The 20327-nt window shown below is 42.1% G+C and overlaps 1 protein-coding gene across 4 annotated transcripts in view; it reads right to left on the bottom strand.

The window, feature by feature from the left end:
* Window positions 1-20327, bottom strand: part of spata18 (spermatogenesis associated 18) — a 75891-nt gene that overhangs the window by 16798 nt on the left and 38766 nt on the right. For all 4 annotated transcript variants that reach the window (XM_059647754.1, XM_048531182.2, XM_059647762.1 and 1 more), the window contains 4 exons: window positions 17392-17550; window positions 10268-10443; window positions 3594-3717; window positions 2358-2432 (listed from right to left, as the gene is read on the bottom strand). In XM_059647754.1, the coding sequence (XP_059503737.1) occupies window positions 2358-2432; window positions 3594-3717; window positions 10268-10443; window positions 17392-17550 (534 nt within the window). The remainder of the gene's footprint in view (window positions 1-2357; window positions 2433-3593; window positions 3718-10267; window positions 10444-17391; window positions 17551-20327) is intronic.

Here is a 20327-nt window from a genome sequence, read left to right as displayed (position 1 = left end):
TTGTATTAACACTCATCCCCTGTGGGTATCCTACTTCCAAGGTGGAGTTCTCTGCCTTTTCAACAACTACACAATCTTGATTTTGAGAGGTTTATTTCCCCCAGAGGCATCGAGCCAAGCAAGTGCAGGTCACAAAATTTTACACATAACATTTTGCAGTTCATGAGATTACCAGCTTCTTAGCAACTGTGCTGTTGGCCAATGCAAGAATCAGTAAGGGTCCCTTAATCATTTTAAAGACCTCAATTCAATCATTCTTCAACAACATAAACTCAGGGGAATGCAAACCAAATTTATGTACCTTCTCACAATTTAACTCTTTCAGCTATTTTGGTGAATCTACATCAAAACTAATACATTCTTCCTATCTTCTGCAAAAGCCTTGTACATATGTGTTTGTTCTGAATGAAATATTGGACAGCCCAGAGACAATATGTGGCATCATTCAATCCTACTGATACACTGATTTGGATTCTGTCAGGTCAATGGGATCCCTCCCAACAGTCAGACAATGAGTTGAGAACCACCGTCAGTTCTGTGGGGAAGGCCCAATGGAATAAAGTGTCATTCAGACACATAAACAACTACCATCTGATCTTCCTCAAGATTCAGATCCTTCCCTGGAGTACGTTCTGCCCATCAGGAGCTGCCAGCCAATCAGAGGCTCACAGTCCATCATGCCATTAGTGTCAGTAGGATAGGCGGTTGACGGCAGCACCATCGCAACTTGCATTTCAAACACTAACACTTTAAAAATATCAAATAGGTTTTGTCTGCTTGTTGAAATGGGTTTATTGATTAACTTGTCAACATTTCTTTTTAAACCACTATGAGATTGGAGTCCCAGGATAATAACGGGAATTGGTTTGCACTAAGACAGTTTTATGCTCAAACAGAATAAACATTGAGGTGTACTAGCTGGCTTTCAGGTTATAACAGTCAGAAATTGGTTTTGGTTTTCTCAGGGGTAAGATCTGTGGCTTGGAAAATATTTGGGTTCAGTACGCAGAAGTCCTGTTTGCAGTTAATACGGTGGTTCAGCGGTTAACACTGCTGCCTCACAGTACCAGGGTCCTGGGCTTGATTCCATCATCGGACAACTGTCTGTGTGGAGTTGGCACATTCTCCTCATGTCTGCGTGGGTTTCCTCCAGGTGCTCCAGTTTTCTCCCACAGTCCAAAGATGTTCAGGCTAGGTAGATTGGCCATGCTAAATTGCCCGTAGTGTTCAGGGATGTGTAGATTAGGTGGGTTTTGGGGGATGGATCTGGGTAGGATACTATGAGGGTCAGTACAGACTTGTATGATCTATGAAAACTTGGAAACAGTTTACCTCAGTGTACGGTTTTAGTATGAACGGCCAGATGATAAATGTTTGGGTTAGCACTAGAAGGTGACAAAGTCTAAGCTCAGTTGTGTGAAAAATCAAGGTGGAGGTTACCACACTCTGGTGACTGGGAATTAAAAGAAACAGTTAAGTCAAACACATGGGTATGATGGAGAAGTGATTCTCTATGGTGTTTAAGTATTTTAAACGACTGTGTTGGCATAGATGAGAATGTTTCAAAATCTTTCAATTGCGTTATACGTAAATAATTTGGTTATTTTCATTTCTTTTGTGTAATATATTTCTGTTTATTTGTTAAAACCGAATCTGCAGCATTTTACTATGTATGCATGTGTATGTTTCAGTGAAATACCCCACTGTTCTGATTAAAAACAAATAAAACACGATCTGTCAAGCTAGATATCAATTTGAAATCTGACTTTTCCAGGAATAAAATCAGCTGGGAACATAACAGTACTTTGACTCAAAACAATATTTTTGTTACAGATTAAAATAAAACGATTCTTCCGCATTCTGTCTTTCTGATGAAAATCAATCGATGATTGAACCACTTGAAGAAAAGGAAGACTGAGGACAGGTTGCTTGCCGGCCAACTCAACTGTTTCATGAAGGAGTTACAAAAATGTACAACTTAGGTGAAAATTGTTAATGGACAAATACGACAAGGACAGTAGCAGTTCAAGAAGGTAGACCATCTCAACGTACCAAAGGAACTAAATCCTGGCCTTGCCAATGATGCCCACACCCCCTGAACAAATTAAAATATGTCACATGTTTCCTGTAGAAACATGTTTCTGTTTCACATGTAGAACACAATTTACAATCCCAGTCAAAAGCAGTGGTTCAAACCATTCTTGCACCCCCGGCACTCCCAGCTCAGGTAAATTCAAGAAGTTAGATTTGAAAACCACAATTAAATCTATATTAACTATGTCAGATAGTTAAAAGCTGTTAGCCTACCCTCTGTGTAATGTATGAGTAACAGCAAGCATCATTTTAAAATAACCTACCAGTGCACGGGCTGGACTGGTGGAACGAGAGCGGGCTGGACTGGAACCTCTGCTTCGGCTTTTACTTGGTGACCACTGAGTAAATAAAAATGCAAAAGTAACCAATAAAACTGAGGAGACTTTCACCCAATGTTCCTTATAGAGTGCATACACATGCAGCCATGCAACAGTTGAGAAACCCCACATACATTTAATCATATTCCATTGTATGACTTCCGCTGTGGTTTAGACATACCACACAGAACATTCAGGTGTCTGTGCAGGAACAACAATATGAGCAGGAATATTGCTTTTACCATAATATCGGAATAATTCTATTGTTTTATGGAAATGAAGTACAATTCTGTGAAAGCTCCCAAAAAATATTCATGCCAAAAGGTTTTTAATTGTATGATTACAGGAAGTATTTTTATTTAAATTAGTCACCAATTTTAGGCAAAGAAATATAACAAGGGTTTTATATTTAAAAATAAATAAAATGGGCCTCCCTGACTCAAAATGCAAGCATGGAGTCTGCTTTGAATCCATGACCTCCATTGCAATAATAGAGGCGCTAACGTCAGGTCAGCTATCAGGCCTTCAGTGGAAAATATTTCAGTAGATCCTGTTACCACAAGTTTCCAAGCTGTTATCAGTATGAGACAATTCTTTGAAGCCAGCATAAAGAATCCCAATGGATTCTGCCTTCTTTTTTCAGGTTCTTTAGGAATCTCCAATCTTCCACTGGTTGTCTCTTATCCAAAGATTTCTGTGATCTACTGTTCCACAACTGGCTGTTCTTTAAATGTTTGTGGTATAGCTGTCTTTTCTTTCCTTCTGCCCTTGAAGAAGCCTGAAGTCAACATTCATGTTCAAGAGTCAGAATTCTTGGTTGCGAAGCACTTACATGTTCTCCTGCTTGGTACATATTTAAAAGTAAAATACTGTGGATGCTGTAAATCTGCAGCAAACGCAGAAATGCCGGAGAAATTCAGCAGGTCCTGCTGCATCTTTGGGGAGAGAAACAGAGCGAACATTTCAAGTCCAGTAGGACTCTTGTTCAGAACTGGAGCAGTAGAGGACATGACAGTCAGTGCAAAGATCTTGGTGGGGTTGCTGGCTGGAGGGGACTGGAGATGCAGAGGGGTAAATCCATGGAGTGATTTGAAATGCAAGGGTCAGAATTATAACCCACAATGAGTTGTTTTTTCTAAACTAACTACATTTAGCTGTTCCTCAACACCTTGGCCAACTCACCAGAGCTCCTCTTTTCGTGAATGCTTCTCCCTTAGCGATGATTGTGTCATTTTCCATCAAGGCTGGCCAGATGTGATAAACCACAAGCGGAGCAGTGAAATCTGAGTCATAGCTGCGACGATACCTGCAGGGATGGAAAAAAATGTTTATTTACTTAAAAATCCTACATTCACTGAAGGTGCAGTCTGAATTATGCAAAAAAGACTGTCTAACAATAAATCTGTGTGATAAACACTTGCAAAGGAATGGTACTCTCATGTAAATATTTTCATTTTCTCTCTTGTTTTCATTAAAATGCAATGTATTGAATGTTTTGCTGTAGTCTGGGTGTCAATCTTGATTCAGTTGTGGTGCTATCACCTCTGGGTCAGGCTGTTGTATATTCATGCAAGCGATAGCTAAAAACTGGAGCATGTACCCTACATTGACACTGAAGTGAAGTATTAAATGCAGCTTAAACTGTTGGGAGTCCTGATTTCTCATGCTGATTAGATGTTAGAACTACCATAGCATGATTTGAAAAACAGCAGGGCAGCCACATTCCTCACAGCCTTCCTTCATCGCTTGTATCCTGGCTGTTTCCTATTTCTCCATCTCCACTAAAACAGATTGTTATGTAAAAACGGAGTGGTATATTTTCCTACGTTAGAGCACTCCATATTAGCAAAGTCCAAAGTTACTTCATTGGTTGTGGTGCAATTCAGGTTGTCCTGAGTTTGTGAAAGAACAATTCTTTCTTTTACATCCTCACTGCTTGTGGCTACAACAAGAATTTTAAGAATTGAGAAGGAAACTGAAGTATGTTACTGTATTTGGGAAAAAGTTGTGAGCAGATGAATTTCATGTACAGATCTAGGCAATTTTTAAAGCTAAAAGCTTTGCCAACAATATGAGTTTTCACCATGCCCTTTAGTTTTATATAATTTTAATTTGTTACATTTCACAATTTCCTCACGTAAGTGGTAATTTACCAAATGTGCCTTACAAAAAAATGCCAACACATTCTCTGTTAATTTCATAAATTTCCACTCGTTTCTGAGCAGATGAAAATGAACAATTTAAAGTGAAGGTTGTCAACTATTTTGTTCAGTCGCAAGCAGAGTAAGATAGTAACTTGAGGTTCTGATACACTTTAATGCTAAAAAGAGAATTACACAGTTCGGGGCGGGGCCACAATTATTTTCAAGATAATATTAGTGATTTGGGTGATATATACTATCACTAAGTTTGCAGATGACACAAAAGTACATACTTTGAAAGTACTGTGGCTTTAAGAGAGCTGTTCTGTGCTGTTTCTCTTGCAGCAGGATGTTGTCACAGTGGTACAAAAATGTCACCTTCAGACAGATAGTTATAGAGTCATAGAGTCATACAGCATGGAAACAGGTCCTTCAGCCCAAACTGGTCCATGCTGACCGTGGTGCCCACTTAGATAGTTTCAATTGCTCACATTTGGTCCATATCCCTCTAAACCCTTCCCATTCATGTACCTATCCAAATGTTTTTTTCAATATCGCTATTGTACCTGCCTCAACCGCTTTCTCTGGCAACCCATTCCATATATGCATCACTGTCTGTGTGAAGGAGTTGCTTCTCAGGTCCTTCTTAAATCTTTCCTCTCTCACCTTGAACCTCTAGTTTTCAATTCCCCAGCCCTGGGAAAAAGACTATATGTGTTCATACTATCGATGCCCCTCATGATTTTATACACCTCAATAAGGTCATCTCTCTTCTCCTATGTTCTAACGAATAGAATCCTATCCTGGCCAATCTCTCCCTATAACTCAGGCCTATTAGTCCAGGCAACATCCTTGTAAATCTTCTTTGCACATTTTCCTGTTTAACCAAGTCTTTCCTATAACAGGGAGATCAAACTGTACACAATACTCCAAGTGCAACCTTACCAACGACTTATACAACTGTAACATAATGTCCCAGCCCCTATTCTCAATGCCTCAACCGATGAAGGCCAGCATGCTAAATACCTGCCTCACCATCCTGTCTACCAGTTGGTAAACAGCTTTTCAGTTCTCCCTAGATCTTGTTTTAAATAATGAGTGGGCAGGGTCAGACTCACACAGACCCAAGAAGGTTTCTATTTTTGCTTGCTGTTAGGGAGAAGCTTTCTGCTGGCTGCTAGAATAACATCTTAGACAGCGAGGCTTTCTCTTAAAAACCTAAAGGGGCAAACTGTTTCTTTCATCTGGACTGAAGAGAAACAGCATGTGAGAATCATAACATCCGTAAAGTTATGCCAATTCTTTCTTTTACTATATTTTAACTATTATAAGAATAAAGTGTGTTTTGATTAAAGCATGGTGGTAGAGCAATCAAATCGTATCTGGAACACAGTGCCTTAAACTTGCCATTAAAAAATATAAAAGTAAGGATCTATGCTATCTCCATAATATACTTTAGGGGCTCTGGCCTGGTCCATAACAATGGGAAAACGTGAGGATGACACAAGGTGTCTACAGAAGGATACCACAGGTTAAGTGAGTAGAAGAAAACTTGGCAGATGGAATATAGTATGGGGAAATGTGCACTTTGGCAGGAAGGATAGAGGAGCTGAAAGTTATTTAAATGAAGACAGCAAGAAGCTACAGCACAGAGGAATTTGGGGGTATTCTTGCATGAATGACAAAAGCTAGCATTCAAATTCAGCAGGTAATAGGGAAGACAAATGGAAAGTTAGCCTTTATTTCAAAGGGAATGGAGTGTAAAAGTAGAAAGGTCTTGCTAAAACTATACAAGGCACCAGTTAGACCCTATCCAGAATTCTGTAAATAGTTTTGATCCCTTTATTGAAGGAATGATATAGTGGCAATGAATGTAGTTCAGAGAAGGTTCACTAGGTTGCATCTGTCATATAAGAAGAGGTTAAGTAGGTTGGGTTTGTACTCAGTGGCTCATTAAAGCTTAGAAGAATGAGCGGCTAACTTATTGAAACATATGAGGGTCTTAGGGGTCTTGATGGGGTACGTTGTTTCCTCTTGTGGGAGTGTAGGGCCAGACAGCACAAGCTCAGGGGAAGGGGTTACTTATTTAAGACAGAAATGAGCAGGAATTTCTACCTGTCAGAGGGCACTGAATCGGCAATTCTTTGCATCATGGAAGGCTATGGAAGCTGCTGGGTTAAAATCATTCGAGGCTGAGAAGAAAGATTTTTAATTGGTAAGGGAATCAAGGGTTACAGTGCTAAGTCAAGAAAGCAGAGTTGAGGATTGTCAGCTGTGATCTCATAGATGAATGGGTCGAATGGCCTGCTTTGGCACCTATGTTTTATAGGGTTACAACAATTACAAATTACAATGGGAATCCGATAAAAATAATCCCAGAAAGTTACAAAAATGCGTGACATGTTAATAACTTAATGAGAAAGGGAAAGATTTGATGTAAGGTCAAAATTTAACTTTATCTTACAGGTGTTGACCATGAATTTCTAGCAGTCTTTTCTGAGCTTTTATTTTCAATTTGGTCTTGAAGTTGTAAAGCAAGAACAACAAAGATATTGGATTCTGTCTTTACCATTTTATATGGCAGCTGTTAGTTAATTCAATTTTGGAATGATGTTCATGAAGTGTCATTAATGAAAAGATTAAGCCAGGAAAATTTGGGACTTGGCCTGCTGGTTTACTTTGTAATGTGCAGCAGAAACTCCTTTTCTGTAAGAAATATTAGGTAAAAGAATTCAGATAAGCATGAGCTGAAATCTATTTGAATAATCAAACAGGCTCAAATAGCTAAATGGCTTGCCTATGGTATAAAAGGAACCAGTGACAAATTATAGAATAATATTGCAAAAATGGCTTTTTAGCACATAAAGACTTGAAGACTGACATCATCATGTATGAAAAGCACATGGTACATTACAGTACCAATTTTGAAAGTGGACTCATAATCCATGGTTTGGACCTAACTGAGCAACTCCACAAGCTTAAATAGCCTATTTTTGTTCCTATACTCTGAAAGTCAATCCCTTGTTTAAGGCTCCTATCAATTCTCTGCAAGGCAAGTTTCATTGTAGTTAGTCAACAGGCCTTCAGGCCAGCTGTCCATCAGACTCCAATCTGAAGATTAACATGTGACCTATAACTACTGATGTTAGATAAAACTGAAACAGTTAGGGTTTCTTTTCTAGGAAATCAAAGGCTAAGGCATCATGCGGCAAACCTTCTGGAAATTTCCAAATTAGCCAGGTATGTGATTGTCATTAATAAATCCAGTAGCAATTCAGGAGATACACAAGCAATGTAATTCAATAAAAATAACAATAATTTATAGAGCAGTGGATGCTGTCTACATGGATTTTAGTAAGGCTTTCAACAAGGTCCCGCATGGTAGGCTCAGCCAGAAGATTAAGATCCGTGGGACCCACCAGTGACTTGGCCACGTGGATTCAGAATTGCCTTGCCCCTAGAAGGTGGAGGATAGTCGTGGAGAGATGTTTTTCTGGCTGGAGGTCCATGACTAGTGGTGTTCCATGGGGATCCGTATTGGGTCCTGTGCTGTTTGTGAATATATATATAAATGTAGATGGGCCAGTGGAGTTGTTGATAGTGCAGAAGCTTGACAAAGGATACAGCAGGATATAGATCAGCTGCAGATATGGGCAGAGAAATGGCAGATGGAGTTTAATCCAGGTAAGTGTGAGGTGCTGCACTTTGGGAGATCAAACATTAAGGAAAATGTACAGTTAGTAGCAGGAAACCAAAGAGCATTGATGCACAGAGGGATCTTGGGTTTCAAAGTCCATAGCTCCCTGAAAATAGCTACACAGGTAGATAGGGTGGTAACAAAAGTGTATGGCATGCTTGCTTTTATTGGCTTGGAAATTGAGTACAAGAGTCAGGATGTCGTGTTGCAGCTTTATAAGACTTTGGTTAGGCTACACTTACAGTTTGTTTTCAATTCTGTTCACAACATTACAGGGAGGAGGTGGAGGCTTTGGAGAGGGTGTAGAAGAGGTCTACCAGGATGCTGCCTGGATTGGAGGGTATGAGCTATTAGGAAATTCTAGAAAAACTTGGGTTGTGTTCTCTGGAGCAGCGAACGCTGAGAAGAGACTTGAAAGAAGCCTATAAAATTGTGAGATGCATAGATAGGGTTGACAGCCAGGATCATTTTCCCCCCAGAGTTGAAATGTCTAATACTGGGGGGACATGCATGTAAGGTGAGAGGGGGAAAGTTCAAGAAGATGTGAGGGGCAAGTTTTTTTACACAGAGAGTGATAGGAGTCTGGAACTTTTGCCAGTGTTGGCGGTGGAGGCAATTACTATAGGGGCATTTAAGGGACTTTTAGGTAAGCACATGAATATGCAAGAAATGGAGGGATACAGTCCAAGAGCAGGCAGAATGGATTAGTTTAATTTGGCATCATGTTCAGCACAACTTCGTTGGCTGAATAGCCTATTCCTGTGCTGTCCAGTTGTATATTCTATGTTAACAGTTATATAGTACATTTAATTTAGTATAATGTCCGTGAAGATTTGCATTTATTTCATTTTTTATTCTACTGTAATTTGTGATGGTAAAATATTCTAAAAAGATCAGAAGGTTAAGTTAAATTTTAGTAGATAAAAATGTACATGTTTACAGTACAAACTTTGTGGATCTCCACTGTGCTCCTTCTATGCTAAGTATATCCTTTCTTGATAGTGAGATGAAAGCTGCATGCAATACTCCAGGTATGGTCTCACCAAGGCACTGTATAACTGCAGCTAGACATCCTTACTTCTGAATTTAAATCTTCTTGCACTGAAGACCAATATACCTTTTGCCTTTCTAATTGCTTGCAGGCCTGCCTGTCTATTTTAATTGGTTGGTGTACAAAGACATCCAGATTCTTTGTACATTCACTTTTCCCAATGCACCACCATATAACTAACATCTTCCTTCCTGTTTTTCACACTAGTGAGTAACTTCACATTCAGTCACATTGTACTGCACCTGCTATGTGTTTGCCCACTCCCTCGACCTGTCCAAATTATCCTGAAATCTCTGGCATCCTTTGCATAATCCCTAACCTCACCCAGTTATGTCATCAAGAAATGCTGCATTTGGTTCCCTTATCCAGGTCATTTACATTTATTGTAAATAGCTGGGACTAAGCACTGATCCTTGCGGTACCTCACTAATTGCTGCCTGTCACTTGGAAAATAACCCATTTCTTCCCATTCTATTTCCTGTTAATTAACCAATTCCCAATCCATGCCAATGTACTACCCTCTCTTCTATGTGCTTTAACTTCAGAATAAGGTATCTCAAAACTATCCCATTAGTTACTCCTGATGCCTTTGCAATTAAAATTTTAAGATATAAAAATTTTATTAACCTGTCAAGAATTTTTCCTTCTCCAAAATGGGGACAGTCCCTCTTTGGCTAGGACACTATTCATTATTTATGAATTTTTGAAAGGTATGGGCTTCTTATGAACATAACATCTCTGACATTAAGATAGGTTTGTTTAAAGGATTTGAGAATCCTTTAGAAGATCTTAAAGCGTTTCACAGCTAATCAGTGCTCCTTAAGTGTAGCCACTGCCGAGATGGAGCAACAACTTTGCGTTATGACGCATTGCTTAGCTCATGGTTTCGCGAGATGTATTGGAGGCTGTTTGCTGACTGGAGAGACTAATGTTTAGCTCATTATGATAAATAGAAGGCCACTCTCACTTTTTCTCATTGAAGAGTTCACCATCTGTTGTGAAGGCAACATCAAGCGGAGGCTCCAGCGTCTGCATGGCAAAAGCTACACGACACACTTCGCGGATAAAACTGCTGATCAATATGAAGTCAACCTCGGATGGAAAGGAAATCTTCGGATTGATGCTCATGCTGCGGATCACATCCTATTGAAATACAGGGGTTTTTAAAACAGGTTATTCTATAGTTACATGTGACTGTAAATCTGCTATAAATATCCTTGAAGAATACAATGGATAAAAATGTGGATTCCATCTCCAACATCACAACACAATTCTTAAGCTAGTTGCAACCAGTGATGGCTTTGCAATTTTAGAAAAATTCACCAAAACAGACTAGACTTTCAGAACATTCTTGTATGAGAGGTATATTAGTAGCCATTCTCCAAATGTGGGTGAGTTGTATTGAAAATATTCATATCAAATTTGTGGCTTTGCAGTGGATGGGGTCTGGGTACATAAACTCCCTGGTTGGCCTTGCCACTACTATTCTACCTGCCCCACCCTGTCAACAATGTTACAGTGGAATGGGCAAGGCCTATGGCAATTAAACACCACTTACGGGCTGTTTCTGTCTGGTCTCAGTTTTTGAGGCTGGTGGAGGTAGTTCAGGGACAGGAGGGAAGCCTCCTCAAGCCTCACAAATGACAGGGGCAGAATTGTCCTAACTTCAGTGCTATACCAGAGGAGGACATATACGTCTGACCCTCTTAGAGATGCCTTGTCTCATTCTTCCCAACAAAATTCTGCAAACCCTCCACCAACTGTTCCCACTTCCCCAGGCTTCACCTCACAATCCCATTATGAGAGCTCCTGCACTGACTTCGTCGTGAACTCCAGCCTGTTGACTATGGGGACTGCCTCTAGTCCAGTGCTGGCCACTACTGCAACTGGCAATGTCGGGATGATTGACTAGCCGACAGCACTCTAACACAGAAAATCTTCCAGCTTGAGGGGTGCAGGCCCCTCCTCCAGCCAGCTCACGGCCCTTAGAACATGAAGTGGCTCCAGACGACTAATATTGGTGCTGATTCTTAGTGAGGTGGGGCAGATAATGCCACCATCTGAAAAATCATGCCTGTGATAAAATGTTTACTTTTTCAAAAATTTATTTTTTCATGTGATGTGTCCATCTAGTTCCGAAGTAGAAGTCCACCACATTGCTGTTGGACTATGCCTTAAAGAACAAGTATGACACTACACTACCCCAGGAGAAATCAGATCAGATCATGAAAGACTTGATCAGGGATCTTTTCAGAAGTGTCTCATGGGAGGAAATAGAGGTAGTGAGATCATCCAGAGAGCCGGGGGATGTTCTGTTCATGGCAAATGGTGGGAATTTGAATTCAATTAAAATCTAGAATTAAGACTCAAAGGATGACCATGAAACCATTGTCGATTATCAGAAAAACCCACCTGGTTCACAAATGTCCTTTAGAGAAGGAAAGAGCCATCATACCTGGTCTGGTCTACATGTGACTTCAGGCCCACAACAACGTAGCTGACTCTTAACTGTCTGCTGAGCAATTAGGTTGGATAATAAATGCTAGCCTTGCCATGGACATGCATATCCCATGAATGATTAAACAAAAGTTTAGAGAAGATTCACTGGATTACCCCAGGTAATGGGATGATTGTCTTATGACTGTGTTAGGACTGTACTCACTGCAGTTTAAAAAATGAGAGGTGGTCTCATTGAAACATACAGGATTCTTAAGGGGCTTGAGAGGGTAAATGCTGAGAGAATGTTTCCCCTCAAGAGAGAAACTAGGACTAGAATAAAGGGATGGCAATTTTATTTAGGATTGTGATGAGGAAGAATTTCTTCTGAGGTTTGAGTGTATTTGGAACTCCTTGCCACAATGAGCTGAGGGGGCAGAATTGTTGTGTATATTTAAAACTGAAATAGATAGATTCTTGATCAGTTGGGGAATTGAGGGTTATGGGGAAAAGGCACAAAAGTGGACGTGAGACATGTTGGATCAGCCACGATCGTATTGAATGATGGAGCAGGTTTGAGAGGCCAATTGACTTACTCCTGTTCCTATTTCTTGTGGTTTTTTGGACTCCATCTCCCCCTGCGGTTGGAATCTGAGATTAAGCCAATCTGTTCACAATCTTGGTGTCATCTTGATCTTGAGATGAGCTTCTGACCATTCTATCACTAAACTGAGTTGTTTCGATGTCACCATGCCCCTGTTTCAGTTCATCTGATACTGAAACTCTCATCAATGCCTCCAGTACCTCTTGACTTGGCCATTCCAATGCTTTCCAGGCTGGTCTCTCACATCGACCCTCTTGAAGTCATCCATAATTCTGCTTGTGACTTAACTCACAGCAAGCTCCAATCCCATCTCACCCCTGGGCTTGCTGAGTTGTGTTGGCTCCCAGTCAAGAAATTTCTTGATTTAAGAATTCTGCACTTATCAGCATAGAATCACTACAGTGTGGAAGCAGGCCATTCGACCCATCGTGCCCCCACCGATCTTCCGAAGAGCATCTTACCCAGACCCAACACCTTGCCCTATCCCTGTAGCCCTGCATGTCCCATGTCTAAACCACCTAGTCTGCACATCACTGGATACTATGGACAATTTAGCATAACCAACCCACCTAACCTGCATATCTTTGGACTGTGGGAGGAAACTAGAGCACCTGGAGAAAACCCCTGTAGATGCTGGGAGAATGTAATAAACTCCACACAAACAGTTGCCCAAAGGTGGAGTTGAACCTGGGTCCCTGGTGCTGTGAGTCACATGTAGACCATACCAGGTATGATGGCACTTTCCTTCCCTAAAGGACATATGTGAACCAGGTGGGTTTTTCTGACAATTGAGAATGGTTTCATGGTCACCCTTTGACTCTTAATTCTAGATTTTATTGAATTCAAATTCCCACCGTTTGCCATGAACAGAACATTACCTGGCTCTCTGGATGAATAGATTAATAATAACATCACTAGCCTTTCACCTCCCCTAATATATCTAGATATTTGTCCAGATTCTGGCTCCGATGTGGACTCCTGCTGTATTTATACTGGGGCTGAATTGGTAGGTGTGTGTATTTTCAGAGACATTAGAATATTTCAAGGCAGGTAACATGCTGACAAAGAGTATTTTGAAGACAAGCTGTTTTTCCTATATCTGCTTTTCTGCACATTGAACAAATTATAAAAGTGTTAGATTATATAAACAGAACATATTCAAGATGTTAAATGTCCATTTCTAATTCTATGTAACATTCATTCCAACTATTCTGGGCTCATTTTCTGCTTTCCCTCACTGATTATATTTGTTCAAAGGAAATTTGGGCATGCTAAGTGACAAATAATATTTGTACCATGTAAGTCCCAGGCAACAGCCACCTCCATTCACCAAGACAGAATCTGAACATTACCCCTTGGTGTTAAATGGAATTGCCATTGTCGAATGCTCCACCACCAGAAGATTATGGATGTGAGTTTGCTCGCTGAGCTGGAAGGTTCATTTTCAGATGTTTTGTCACCATTCTAGGTAACATCTAGGTCTGAAAATGAACCTTGCAGCTCAGCGAGCAATCTCACATCCAGAACCTCAACCTGAGCTACAAATCTTCTCAAAACTCGCTAACCAGAAGATTATGATTGACCAGAATTTGAACTGAACTAGCCACATAAATATTGTGGATACAAGGGTAAGACTTCCTTTTGTTTATACTTCATTCCCTTTGAAATAAAGGCCAACATCCCATTTGCATTCCCTATTATCCACTGAACTGAAATGCCAACCTTTTGTGATTCATGTATGAGAACTCCCAAGGCCCTCTGTGCTGTAGCTTGCTGCAGTCTTTCTGTATTTAAATATAGAAACAGAAGATAGGAGCAGGAGGAGGCCATTTAGCCCTTCGAGCCTGCTCTGCCATTCCTCATGATCATGGCTGATCCTCCAACTCAATAGCCTAATCCTGCTTTCTCCTCACAACGTTGGCTCAGTGGTTAGCACTGCAGCCTCACAGCGCCAGGGACCCGGGTTCAATTCCAGCCTTGGGCAACTGTCTGTGCGGAGTTTGCACATTCTCCCCGAGTCTGCATGGGTTTTCTCTGGGTGCTCCGGTTTCCTCCCACAGTCCAAAGATGTGCAGGCTAGGTGGATTGTCCATACTAAATTGCCCATAGTTTTCAGGGGTGTGTGGGTTATCAGGGGATGGGTCTGGGTGGAATGCTCCAAGGGGTGGTGTGGACTTGTTGGGCCAAAGGGCCTGTTTTCACACTGTAGGGAATCTAATCTAATCTAACTTTTGATCTCATTTGCCCCAAGTGCTATATCCAGTTGCCTCAATGTTTTGGCATCAACTACTTCATTTGGTAATGAATTCCGCAGACTCACCACTCTTTGGGTGAAGAAACGTCTTCTCAGCTCTGTTCTAAATTGTCTACCCTGAATTGTCATACCGTAACCCATGGTTCTGGACGCACCCACCATTGGGACCATTCTCCCTGCATCTACCCTGTCCAAACCTATAGAATTTTATAAGTCTTTACGGGATCTCCCTTCATTCTGGTTTGGAGGGCAGTAGCTATGAGGAAAGGTTGAGTAGATTAGGATTATTTTCATTAGAAAGACAGAGATTGAGGGGGGACCTGATTGAGGTCTACAAAATCATGAGGGGTATAGACAAGGCGGATAGCAAGAAGCTTTTTCCCCCCCCAGAGTGGGGGACTCAATTACTAGGGGTCATGAGTTCAAGGTGAGGGGGGCAAACGCTAATGGGAGATATGTGTGGAAAGTTCTTTATGCAGAGGATGGTGGGTGCCTGGAATGCGTTGCCAGCGGAGGTGGTAGGCACAGATACGATAGCGTCTTTTAAGATGTGTTTGGACAGGTACATGGGCGGGCAGGGAGCAAAGGGATACAGGCCCTTAGAAAATAGATGACAGGTTTATACAGAGGATCTCAATCGGCGCGGGCTTGGAGGGCCGTAGGGCCTGTTCCTCTGTTGTAATCGTCTTTGTTCTTTGTTCATTCGCCTGAATTCTAGCAAAAACAATCCCACCCTAGTCAATCTCTCCTCATACATCAGACTCGCCATCCTCGAATCTGCCTGGTAAACCTTCGCTGCTCTCCCTTGAGAGCAACCGCGTCCTTCCTCAGAAAAGAAGACCAAAACTGCACACAATATATTCCAGTGGTGGCCCCACCAAGGCCTTGTACAACTGCAACAACACATCCCTGCTCCTGGACTGGAAACCCCTTGCAATGAAGGTCAACATACCATTTGCCTTCTTTACTGCCTGCTGCACCTGCATGCTTACTTTCAGCGACCAGTGCACAAGGAAGCCCAGTCCCACTGCACACTCCCCTCTCCCAATTTACAGCCATTCAGGTAGAAATCTACCACTTCGTTTTTGCTTCTGAAGTGAATAACCTCACATTTATCCAAAATAAAATGCATAAGTAATACTCAGCTATCCTATTATTTTCTTCCAAAGTGAATAATCTCACCTTTCTTACACTATATTCTATCTGCCAAGTTCTTGCCCACTTACTTGGCATATCTACATCCCTCTGTAGACTCTGACATCTTCACCACTTACCTTTCTACCTACTTTTGAGTCATCCACAAACTTGGCAATTGTACATTCATTTCCATCATCCAAGTTATTAACATATAGTGAAAATAATTCTGGCCCCAGCACTGATCCCTGTTGCACTCCGCTGTTTAAGGAAAAATGCCCCTGCAAACAAAATTTCTGTCTTCTTTTAGATAGCCAATCTCCTTTCCATGCTAATAAACTACCCCTAACACCACAGGCTTTTATCTTCTTCAGTAGTGTTTTGCAGAGTTTCTCACTGCATTTGATAAGGTTCCCCATGGAAGGCTCATTCAGAAGGTCAGGAGGAATGGGATACAGGGGAACTTAGCTGCTTGGATACAGAATTGGCTGGCCAACAGAAGACAGCGAGTGGTAGTAGAAGGAAAATATTCTGCCTGGAAGTCAGTGGTGAGTGGGGTTCCACAGGGCTCTGTCCTTGGGCCTCTACTGTTTGTAATTTTTATTAATGACTTGGACGAGGGAATTGAAGGATGGGTCAGCAAGTTTGCAGACGACACAAAGGTCGGAGGTGTCGTTGACAGTGTAGAGGGCTGTTGTAGGCTGCAGCGGGACATTGACAGGATGCAGAGATGGGCTGAGAGGTGGCAGATGGAGTTCAACCTGGATAAATGCGAGGTGATGCATTTTGGAAGGTCGAATTTGAAAGCTGAGTACAGGATTAAGGATAGGATTCTTGGCAGCGTGGAGGAACAGAGGGATCTTGGTGTGCAGATACATAGATCCCTTAAAATGGCCACCCAAGTGGACAGGGTTGTTAAGAAAGCATATGGTGTTTTGGCTTTCATTAACAGGGGGATTGAGTTTAAGAGTCGTGAGATCTTGTTGCAGCTCTATAAAACTTTGGTTAGACCGCACTTGGAATACTGCGTCCAGTTCTGGGCGCCCTATTATAGGAAAGATGTGGATGCTTTGGAGAGGGTTCAGAGGAGGTTTACCAGGATGCTGCCTGGACTGGAGGGCTTATCTTATGAAGAGAGGTTGACTGAGCTCGGTCTCTTTTCATTGGAGAAAAGGAGGAGGAGAGGGGACCTAATTGAGGTATACAAGATAATGAGAGGCATAGATAGAGTCGATAGCCAGAGACTATTTCCCAGGGCAGAAATGGCTAGCACGAGGGGTCATAGTTTTAAGCTGGTTGGTGGAAAGTATAGAGGGGATGTCAGAGGCAGGTTCTTTACGCAGAGAGTTGTGAGAGCATGGAATGCGTTGCCAGCAGCAGTTGTGGAAGCAAGGTCATTGGGGTCATTTAAGAGACTGCTGGACATGCATATGGTCACAGAAATTTGAGGGTGCATCCATGAGGATCAATGGTCGGCACAACATTGTGGGCTGAAGGGCCTGTTCTGTGCTGTACTGTTCTATGTTCTATGTTCTATGTCTTTAGGAAATAAAATGTATTACAAATATTGGTTTATCTTCAATAATATGGTGGAATAAATTCTACAAATGTGACTCTATAACACATTTGAGACATGTTTTTGTGTACTTTCCTTCATACATACATTAATGCTGGACTGAACATCATAGAGATCCTGGTTACGAATGATATAATCCATCACAGCTTCATCCAATGGCTCTGGTCCATGGTGAGAAGGAGAAAGTGTTTTCCGTACCCGCAATTTGAATTGTCGGAAGGCCATTTTGGCTGCTTGGAATGCCTCCTATGTTCAATGGAAACAAGATTCAATTAGAAGCAAGAATTGCCCCTGTGTGTGTTTTTATTAAGATGTTTTCCTATTTTTTTTAACATTGCAGTTTAATGACTTAAGCCTGCAGTTCAACCTGGTCTGTTTGCCCACTTGTGTGTTATATTCCCCAGAAAAAATACAATAAAATTAAATTGTATTTCATTTAAGAGATGAAAATAATCTTTAAACCACTGCCATAATAAATACATTTTTCTGTTTATTCCCTCTATGCTAAGTAGGAAAGTGTTTTGCTGTATACACGGTGCTAGATGGTTGCTTCAGGGGGATGTGACGGCTTGCACTGTGTGCAATCCATGGACATTCACTGCCTAGACTTTCACAGGAAGAATGGTACTAGGGTGAAGTACTGAAAACCAAACAAAAATCTGGAGAGTTACCATTACCAGAGAGAGAAAATGTTTCAGCACATTATATAAGTAAACTCTTCTACTTCAGTGCTATTTGCCCTCTTATCGAAAGGCTGTGAAATAGTCTTATCTTAAGAAGATATTCTCCAGAACCCATAGCGCCTCTACCAAGCAGGATTCCTAAACTCACTTCAAAATGCTTCATTCAAAGATACAATGACGTAATCAATTGATCTGCCTCTCTGAAACCACACTACACACACCCACAACCCCCAAACTATTGCTTTGAGTTGACATCCTGGAACTAATGGCAGGTGCATATCAGTTCTGAAACTAATAGAAAGCAAACCCAGTAAAGCTGGGAAAACAAAGTGTGAAGCTGGATGAACACAGCAGGCCAAGCAGCATCTTAGGAGCACAAAATCTGACGTTTTGGGCCTAGACCCTTCATCAGAAAAGGGGGAGGGGGACAGGAGTCTGAAATAAATAGGGAGAGAGGGAGAGGCGGACTGAAGATGGAAAGAGAAGATAGGTGGAGAGGAGAGTATGGGTGGGGAGGTAGGGAGGGGACAGGTCAGTCTGGGGAGGACGGATAGGTCAAGAGGGTGGCATAGGTTAGCAGGTAGGAAATGGAGGTGTGGCATGAGGTGGGAGGAGGGGATGGGTGAGAGGAAAAACAGGTTAGGGAGGCAAGGACGAGCTGGGCTGGTTTTGGGATGCAGTGGGGGGAGGGGAAATTTTGAAGGTGGTGAAATCCACATTGATACCATTGGGTTGCAGCATTTCCAAGCAGAATATGAGTTGCTGTTCCTGCAACCTACGGGTGGCATCATTATGGCACTGCAGGAGGCCCAGGATGGACATGTCGTCTAAGGAATGGGAGGGGGAGTTGAAATGGTTCGCGACTGGGAGGTGCAGTTGTTTATTGCAAACTGAGCCTAGGTGTTCTGCAAAGTGGTCCCCAAGCCTCCACTTGGTTTCACCAATGTAGAGTAGGCCACACCGGGTGCAGCAGATGCAGTATACCACATTGACAGATGTGCAGGTGAACATCTGCTTAATATGGAAATGTGGAAAGCTGGGTATCTGCCCACCCTGAATCTTTCAGGAATGAAAATTCTGTCTGAAATTGGAAAAAGTGTTTGCATGGTATGGAATTGGTGCACGAAAAATGTATCCTTCTCACTCCAGATCCTGTCGATCCTCTGCCAGTTAGGAGCTGCAAGGTTAGTACTGGCCTCCTTATTATTCATGTACTGTGACAATCAGTAACACCCAGTTTCTGCTTAACCACAGGCAAGTATTTTTTTCCTCCAAATGCACTAGAAATTTGACTTTGCAGCAATTGTTAGCGGCAGACAGCAGGTTAAAACAGATACCTGCAAACAGAAAACCTTTGTCTTAAATTACAGCAAGCACAAATTTGCAACAATTCCCAGCACTCAACCCAAACCTAGAAATATGACCAGGTTCTTTGAAAGGTTAAGACAGGAATTTGCAAACAGTGCAGCACCAATATATAATGAAGCAAGAAAAATTGAGCCTCACATTTTCTTCCACAATTCATCGTTTTCACTATGTTTCAACTTTTGGATAATAGCTATTCCTGATCATATGCTATTACACAGCTCTGAACTTGAACTAACGAGGTGTAGAGCTGGATGAACACGGCAGGCCAGACAGCATCGCAGGAGCAGGAAAGCTGGCTTTTCAGATCTGGACCCTTCTTCAGAAATGAGGGAGGGGAAGGGGACTCTGAAATAAATAGACAGAGGTGGAGGCAACGGTAGAAGGTGGATAGAGGAGCAGATAGTCGGAGAGAAGACGGGCAGGTCAAGGAGGCAGGGATGGAGCCAGTAAAGGTGAGTGTAGGTAGGGAGTTGAGATGGGGGTTGATCAGTGAGTAGGATGGGATGGATAGGTGGGAGGGAAGACGGACAAGTCAAGGAGGCGGGGATGAGGCTGGTAGGTAGGAAGTGGGGGTGGGGGTTGGTCAGTGAGGTGTGAGGAGCAGATAGGTGGGAGAAAAGACCGACAGGTCAAAGAGGCGGGGATGAGCTGGGCTAGTTTTGGGATGAGGTCGGGGATGGGGAGATTTTGAAGGCCCACCTCATCCCCTGCTCCTTGACCTGTCTGTCTTCCCTTGACTGACCAACCCTCATCCCAACTCCCTACGTACACTCACTTTACTGACTCCATCCCTGCCTCCTTGATCCATCCGTCTTCTCTCCACCTACCTGCTCCTCTCTCCACCTTCTACCATTGCCTCCACCTTTTATTTCAGAGTCCCCTCCCCCTCCCCCATTTCTGAAGAAAGGTCCAGGCCTGAAAAGTCAGCTTTCCTGCTCCTTTGATGCTGCCTGGCCTGCTGCGTTCATCCAG

This window comes from Stegostoma tigrinum, chromosome 1 (genome assembly GCF_030684315.1).
Source record: "Stegostoma tigrinum isolate sSteTig4 chromosome 1, sSteTig4.hap1, whole genome shotgun sequence".
Lineage (NCBI taxonomy): Eukaryota > Metazoa > Chordata > Chondrichthyes > Orectolobiformes > Stegostomatidae > Stegostoma > Stegostoma tigrinum.
Note: the sequence above shows the minus strand (reverse complement) of the source record. Positions and strands in the feature narration are given on the sequence as shown.